Source organism: Echinops telfairi, unplaced genomic scaffold, assembly GCF_000313985.2.
Source record: "Echinops telfairi isolate 266 unplaced genomic scaffold, ASM31398v2 ScPeMD7_7468;HRSCAF=8506_0, whole genome shotgun sequence".
Taxonomy (NCBI): Eukaryota; Metazoa; Chordata; class Mammalia; order Afrosoricida; family Tenrecidae; genus Echinops; species Echinops telfairi.
In genome coordinates, this window is record NW_022111369.1 from 95343243 (window position 1) to 95351562 (window position 8320).

The 8320-nt window shown below is 48.8% G+C and overlaps 1 protein-coding gene across 1 annotated transcript in view; it reads left to right on the forward strand.

Moving 5' to 3' along the window:
• The window catches only part of SEL1L3 (SEL1L family member 3), a 160509-nt gene extending 156130 nt beyond the window's left edge, over nt 1–4379 (forward strand). Inside the window, exons 21-22 of the mRNA XM_045284078.1 lie at nt 2983–3002; nt 3302–4379. Coding sequence (XP_045140013.1) covers nt 2983–3002; nt 3302–3441 — 160 coding nt within the window. The 3' untranslated portion in view covers nt 3442–4379. The remainder of the gene's footprint in view (nt 1–2982; nt 3003–3301) is intronic.
• The last annotated feature ends 3941 nt before the right edge of the window (nt 4380–8320 follow it).

Sequence of the window (8320 nt, forward strand, 5' to 3'; positions counted from 1 at the left end):
AAGCTCCTCAGGGATTCAAAAGGACACTGGCTGTGGGCTCCATTCCAGAGTGACTCCTAGAGACACAGCTGAAGCGACGTTCGAGGAGGTTTTGAGCTATCTTGTCAGGGTGCCAACATGCAGTGGCATCTTCTAAAGTTGACACCACTGAGGTGGGCGAGTTGCCGGTCTCTAACATCAGTCCCGTCTCCTGCAAATGTCACGGTGGTGAGTGTGGTCCAGGACTGGGCGGTGTTTCCAGAACCGACTGGACAGCACCTAACAAGCTAACAACACAGGAAATGTTTTAAGATGGAAATAGTGCTGAGCTTATTCAAAGCACTGCTTCAAAGCAGATGAACTAATAGCTGTTTTGGCACCACTGTGGGCACTGTGCTAAAACCGTCCACCACACAATCCTACAAATTACTACCTCATTTAACTGATGAAGAAACTGCAGCTCAGATGAATGAAGTAACTTACCCAAGCTCCCCAGAGGGCATGTGTCAGAGCTGTTGGATGGCTGGGCTTTCTGACTTCAAAGGCAACACTCTGGTCATGGGCGCCACACCGTCATTAGGGAGCAGGGTAGAACTGTGCGCCCTAAGATTTTCAGTAGCCTCTTTGGGGGAAGTGGATGGCCAAACTTTTCTTCGGAGGCACCCCTGGGTCCACTTGAACCAAATATTTTGGTTTGCCACCAATCATGCTAATCATTCGTACCACCAGGGCCTTGATGAGAACTCCATGCATCCCAGACATACTATGCCATCAGCCCTGTCAGCCAAGCACCAGAAACGAATGCATTGTCCCACATTTCCCTAGTTACACAGTAGTCCTGGCTAACATTTATGGAGGGACAAGTCCTAGGCACTGTTCTAAGCACTTTCATGCGTTAACTCATTTTGGTCTTATAACAACTCAGAGAGATATAAACCCGCCAAACCCACTACCTTGCATCAATCCCTATGCAGAGCCACCCTATTTTCTGAGCTGTAAATCTTGGCGGGAGCAGCTGTGAGAATTTTGGCTTTCTTTACATTTGCTTTGGAAAGGGCACAAACAGGGGTCTCTTCCCGTCGGTTGGCCGGTCCTCCAAATTCTTTTGAGTGAGTGCTTCCAAGGAGCGCTTGTAGCACTGCAGCGGGAAAAGGGTGTTTGCCATGAAGTAGTCTTCCAAGTTCTAGCGGGTGATCTCCAGCTTAGTTTCTAGCACCAAGGCGATATTTCTCTTCCTCCTTGTTTCTGACTTTTGCGTTCCAATCTCCCGTAATTATGGATGCAACTTGATTGCATGTTGGATCAATTTCAATGTGAAGAAGTTGGTGGGGGGAAAAAGTTGGTGGAATTCTTCAGTTGTCTTCATCATTGGCTTTATTGCTTGGTGCATAGATCTGAATAATAGTTGTATTAACTGGACTTCCTTGTGGGCGTGGGCATATGATGCTATCACAGCCCCAGACAGCATTGTACTTCAGGATAGATCTTGAAATGTTCTTTTTGACGATGGGGGTGACCCCATTCCTCTTGAACTGGTCATCCCGGGCAGAGTAAGCCATATGGTTCTCTGATTCAAAATGGCCAACACCAGTCCAGTTTAGCTCCTAAATGCCTAGGCTATCGATCTTTATGTGTTCATTTCACATTGGTAACTTCCAATTATCCTAGATCAGTCATTTGCATATTCTACATCCCAAGGATTAATGGATGTTTGCAGCCCTTTCAGCCCCTTTTGAATGGTCAGCAGTCGAAGGTCTCTAAAGCTTTGCTCCTCCCACTTCATTAAGGTCTACTCTTCTCTGACTAGGCTGCTCTTCCCCAGCTGTTGGGGTGTGTGTAAGTGTGTGTGTGTGTGTGTGTGTGTGTGTGTGTGTGCCTGTCAAGGTAAAGGGTTCATCTTCCAGCGTGACATCTGACAGCGTACAGCTGTGCTTCGTAAGATTTTCAGGGGCGAGTTCTTCAGACATGGACTGCCTGTACGTTCTTCACAGTCTTTTGTTCGTCTGGAAACCAGACGCCAACCAAACTCACTGCCATTGAGTGGACGCCAACTCATCGCCTCCCCAGAGGACAGAGTAGAACTGTCCCTGTGGGTGTCCCAGACTGTAACGCTTGAAAGTGCAGCCGATGATTTCAAACTGCTGACCTTGTGGTTAGCAGCCCAACTCGAAACCCACACCACCAACCACCAGGGTAGCTTGTTGGGCTGGAAGCTCTGCTAAACCCTGCTCACCATGGGTGACCCTGCTGGTATTTGAAATACCAGTGACATCGTTTCCAGCATCACAGCAATTCACAAGCCACCCGTCGAGTGGGGAGGACAGGGCTACTGGGGTGAATAATAAGACTGTGGAGGGTTGTCGGCCTTCCTTAGAATCATCCACCTCTGAGCAAGGATACAACTGAGACAGGCAGGCCGGGATGGCCAAGAAAGACCACTGGGGAGGCAGCGGACAGTAGGCTGTTACATCGTCAGCACTGCAGTCAGTGTCACAGGAGAGGAGACGCATAGCAACTATTGAATGGAGACTTTCACTCCAATCACAACAGCAGTTGAAGAGGCAGAAGTCACAGGTCTGGCGAGCCCCTGCTGTCAACATGCTGAAGAGCAGTTCTCTGTAGTGCCTGGGCTCTCCTTCCTCACACATCAGCAATAGGCCCTCTAGTTCCTACTTCCCAGAATGACCAATACAGGGCCCCTGGGGGTGGGATGCTGAAAGGATGGGGGGAGCCTGCAAAGATAGATAAAGCAACAAACCCAACTCACTGCCATCGAGCTGTTGCCGATTTGCAGCCACCCTATAGGGCAGGTAGAACTCCTGGGCGTTCGGAGACGCTAACTGTTTATGGGAGTAGGAAGCCCCATCTTTCTCCTGCAGTTTTGAACTACTGATCTTTCGGATTGCATCCCCACGAGTAACCACTAAGCTACCAGAGCTCCTCTCCAAAAGTAGATCTTTATCCTGGATGATGGCCATTGAGTAAAAATTTTTTTTTTTGCAGGAAAGGGGTCGACAGGCCAAGTAAGTTTGAGATACTAGCTGTAAGTGACAGCTTAGATGCAGTAATTTACAGGTTCAGAGGGCATCTCATCTGTGACTGGCCGGGGGTCTTGGCACATCTAGGCCCACCTGCCATCCTACAGAAGGGGACGCCTAAGCCCAAAGAAGCTTGAGGCTGGATCCAGTGTGACTTGTCTGGTTGGTGTGAAAGCCACCAGTATAGGAGCTAGCCTCCGCTGCTAGGATCTAGGAGGGGATGGGGGAGGGGAGGCGGCGTTGAGCCTCATTCTAAGTATCCAGCACCCATTTTGTCTCTGCAGCTAGCAGCTCCTCGCAGACACCAGTCCAAGTCACTCCCGACGCTACTGCTTCCACTTCAAGTCCAGCTTCACCTCCAGCTGCAGACGCTTCGGACCCCGGCCAGCCCCTGGGCACCAGCAACCCGGAGCCTCGGGGGTGAACTGTGCACTCCGGGTTTCTCCAGAAGGGAGGGCACCCTCTCAACAGCTGGTACTGGGAATCTGAGGCCAGGACATCCCACTGATAAAACTCCTTAAAGCGTGTCAACTTGACGCAAATGTGGCCCGCGGTGTCATTTTTCAGTTTTTCTTTTCTCCATCAAATGGCCAGAAAGTCCCCGGAGCAGACAGACGGCAGCTGTACCAGAGGGTCTCCAGCGGGCACGGGCGCGTCCTGACCGCCCAGGCAGGCGTGAGGAGCATCGCCGACTCTTGGCCGCTGTGCGCGGAGTTCTGTCCGTTCGTCCTTCCACATGACCTTTTCACACCAAGATGCATTTCCAGAATCGTGAGCCCCTCACTCATGCCTTTTGTATTAGAGAGCGGAAAGCTGTGATTTCTCAGCAAGGTAGAGGCGATATCTGGGTGGCGGTGCTGGCCTCAGCCCCCCCAAGCACAAAGGCTAGATTTCACTTCGACTCCAAGGCCCCTGGCCCAACATGCCATGCTGGGTAGGCGCTGGCTCCCTGAAATGGTTTACGTTTCTCTCCCGGAATCTGATTCATGATCGAGTGGCCGCGTTGGGTCTGGTTTACTTTCTGATCCCAACCCTTCAGATAACATTTTAGAAAAAGTCTTAGTATTGACATCTTGTCATTTCTCCAACATTGCCCGTTAGACTAGAGTGGCAGCTAAGGGGAATGCATTAAAGCAGCCTTTAGCTCCTAGTCCCCTCCCGCCCACCCTCCCCCACCTGCCCGAGTTTGGCGTTTTCACAGGTCTGAACAGGGGTGTGTGTGTGAGTGCGTGAAGAACAGGTATGTCGACACTGGACGCTGCTAGAGTAGTACATAAATCGGTAATGCAATATTGTGGGTCCCAACTACTCTTTGCACTACTTTATTTACAGTAGTAAATAAAATTATTTTTATACACTTGATGACTGGGAAGTATCCTCTTTGCTCCGCCGTGGTTACTGTGGGTGTCACACAAGGCTCCCAAGGTCTGCACAGTCTCCTTCTCAATCACTGCCATGCAGTCAGGGCAGACTCCATTTTAAAAGCACTCTTTCTGGACAGAGATTAGCCTTTGTGGCTGCCAAGGGGTCCGGAGTAAGGGGTCTGGCCCCGGTGGTGCTGCCTAGTATCAGCCGTTACTCGTGGGCTGCTTGCTGCCCCAGAAGCATATCATATACACAGCAGTTAGGGCCTTATTCCATCGTCTTTCTCTCATCTATTTCGCGCTGCTTTGTAGTTTGGGTTTGGGTTTTCCTTTGCTTGTTTTCTTACTGCAGCAGATTGCCCTTTCTGATTAAGAAAGAGCTAGGCTTTGGAGCCTGAAAGTCCAGAGTTCAAATTCCAGCCCCACAGCTGCCCAGCTCATGAACCCTGCCAAAGGAAGACTCTAGCCACAGGCTGTGCTTTCTAATGTACCCAGCTGCCCACCTGCCCCTGTCGATTTTATTCCAACCCTACCCACTCTCCCTCTCCATGAAGGAGCCCTGGCGTTGCTGTCAGGTAAGCACTGGACCACGAACCACAACATTGGTGGCTCAAACCCACTAGCCCCTTCCCAGGAGAAAATGAGGCTCTCTGCTCCCGTAAAGATTTACAAAAAAGTTATCGAACAAGGATTAATGCCGAGCCTCAGAAACCGTAAAGGAGTCCTGGTGGAGTGAGTGGATTACATAAGGGCTGCTGATCACAAGGTCAGCCATTCAAATTCACCGGCCAATCCAGAGGAGAGAGATGAGCTTCTATCCCTGGAAAGGTTTGCAGTCTTGGATCCCACCAGGGCGGTTCTGGGCTGTCCTAAAGGGAATTGATTCCCTGGCGGGAGCCTGTGGTTTTGGAATGAGTCAGAATTGACTCAAGGACAGTGGGTTTTAGGATTATTGCACTGGCATTTGAGACTGTAACCCAGGCTGTCAACATCCTTCTCTTCATTCTTCATGACTAAATGATGGCAGATGCATGCTGATCCCCCAAATAACCTCGTGCTTTCTTGCACTAACCGAAGCAATCTTGAGTTATCCATGCAGCCTGCCTCCCCAGTGCTCCCAGGCGCTTCTTGATGCGGTTGGGCACACAGACCTGGGAACCAAGTGAACGTGGGCCCAAAGGACCCTTAGATAAAAGAAACACCTTCAGCCCCTACTGAGGGAAATATTTTGGAAGGTTCCTGCCACTCTCTTCAACCCCTCCCAGGGCTTATACACCCTATAAGCTCTGATGTTCTGCACGGTTTCAAAATCACAGGCCACGTAGGAGACACATTCCAGCCCCCAATGGCACCGTGTCAAGGAAGAGGCCCTATCTGGCACCCCTTCTGGCCTAAAGTTTCCATTTTGCAGCAAAGGGTTTTTTCCGTGGCCTGTGATAGGGCAGCTGAGGAGAATAAGAACGAAGGTTGGAGAAGTGGTTGACTTCCTTTCCACAATTTGGTAGAGGGAGCTGTAGTTGTTGCGAGTCCCAATAGTTTGGATTGAAAAAAAACAAAGACAAACAACAAGCTAATAAGAAAACAGAATAATTAAAGTTCCATTTACAATAGATGCACAGAGCCTACTAATGAGCCTAACAAGGAACTCACGAGCTCTTCACCAAGAAAAATGTAAAGTTCTATTAGAACCAGTAAAGGAGATCGAAATAAAGGGATATTCTATGCTCATGGGTTGAGGAAAAGACACACCAACTCTGCCATCGAGCGTATTCAGACTCATTGAGCAGAATGTACCAAGACTGAGCGTCCCCAAAGTGAATCTATAAAGTTAGTGGCATTCCAATCAAAACCCCGCTTCCAGATTATGAGGAACTAGCTAACGGAGCCAGAATGTGCTTTGTCTCACAAACTTTGGACATGTCGTCAGGGGAGACCAGTCCCTGGAGAAGGACATCCTGCTTGGTATTGTCGAGGGGCAGTGCAGACGAGGAAGACCCTGGACAAGATAGAAGGGCACAGTGAGTGCAGCTGTGGGCTCCCACAGAAGAACAACTGTGAGGATGACTCAGGACGACGCGGTGTTTCAAGTGTTTCGTTCTTTGGGACGTAGAGGTGTTATCAGTCCAAACCAACTCAACGGCACCATCATCAACTAGCAAATTGTAGAATTTGCATGGAAGAAGAAAATTACATGTATCTCTAGGGAAAGTTTGCAAAATGAATAGTGAGGAGAACTAGCCTACCAAAGGTGGTCAGATTACAAAGCCATTGTAACAGATACGGTGTTGTAGTGATACAGGTATCAACACATAGTTCCCAGAACCAGAATCAAAGGCCCAGAAGCAGACTGGCTCTAGATGGAAACTAATGGATGCTGACATGGCATCCCGATGTGGTAGTTACAAAAGCTGGTGTCAATTTGGGACCTGAGAGGATTAAGAGTGAAGGGGTGGAGTCTAGTCTGTCAATCAGGTTATAGCCATTGTGGCCTGTCTATGGGCATAGCCTTCCCCTGAGGATTCTAGGAATTCCTGTACTTCCTCTTTGGAGATGGGAGACACTCTCTCTCTGCTGACTTCCTGTGCAACATCCCTGAGGAGAAGCCACATGGACCTACCCGGAGGCAACTCGGGAACCGAGAGGATTAAGAGTGAAGGGGTGGAGTCTAGTCTGTCAATCAGGTTATAGCCATTGTGGCCTGTCTGTGGGCATAGCCTTCCCCTGAGGATTCTAGGAATTCCTGTACTTCCTCTTTGGCGATGGGAGACACTCTCTCTCTGCTGACTTCCTGTGCAACATCCCTGAGGAGAAGCCACATGGACCTACCCTGATTCAGCTCTGGAAGCTGGAGAAGCCCATGGAGACCCCTGCCAGTGCTGACAATGTCACTGGATCCAAAGACTTTCTACCCACTGGCCTGCGATCGTCCTGCATTTGGGGTCATTGCATATGTTTTGTGAGGACTTTATAGATTGGTATCGGACATACAGGCTAATATCGGACTTGTGGGCTTGGACTGGACTGGGTTGGGATGCTTTCTTAATGTACAATTGCCCTTTATATAAGACTCTGTCTTATACACATGAGTTTCTATGGATTTGTTTCTCTAGTCTCTCCGGACTACAACACCCAATAAATTGGGCCAACAGTAAATTGGTAGAGTTAGGATTATTGGCTAACCATATGTAGGAAAAGAAGACTTGAAAGTTTATCTCGGGTACTTTGTTAGGGTTCTCTAGAGAACAAAACCAGGACACTAATGATTTTATATGTATTTCTATAGATAGATATATAACAAGAAATAAACAATCTATAAAGCAGTACAATTGGCTCAGTGCAACTTACTTCCATGAGACAGTTAATACACTGGCAGTCCTTTAATTCTTGAGGGATGCTGGGTAGTCCTCTATAGAGCAATTCAGGTAGCTGGCCACAGGCAGCAAACAGCAAGGCAGGTCACCAACAGTCAGCCAGATGACAGGGTCCGACAGTCCCCAGCTCAAGCGATGTATTCTCCAGTAGCATGGAGAAGCAGGTCTTGAAGGAACCTCAAACTACAGCAACACAGTCCACGGGTTAGGTGTCCCACAGGTAGTGTAGCTTGCAAATTGAGGCAGAGAACAAGCTAAGGCAGCTGCACACGGGTCCAATCATCAAAGAGCAAGAGACAAGAAAGGTGAGACTCGCCGAACCATTTATCTCTCCACCCTTCAATTAGCCCCACGTGTGTTCATTGGCCATGTGGGCCCAATAAACCTACCTATCACAGGTGCTTTCTTTTTAAAATAAAACCAAATGAATGAAAGACTTAGCTATGAAGGGTAGGACTTCAAGGTTAGTAGGAGAAAATATGAAATAATAGTTTGCACGTTTTGAAGAAGAAAAGATTTCTTAATGAAAGGACAAAGCAAACCATGTTTCGTCCCTTCTTTTAAAAGG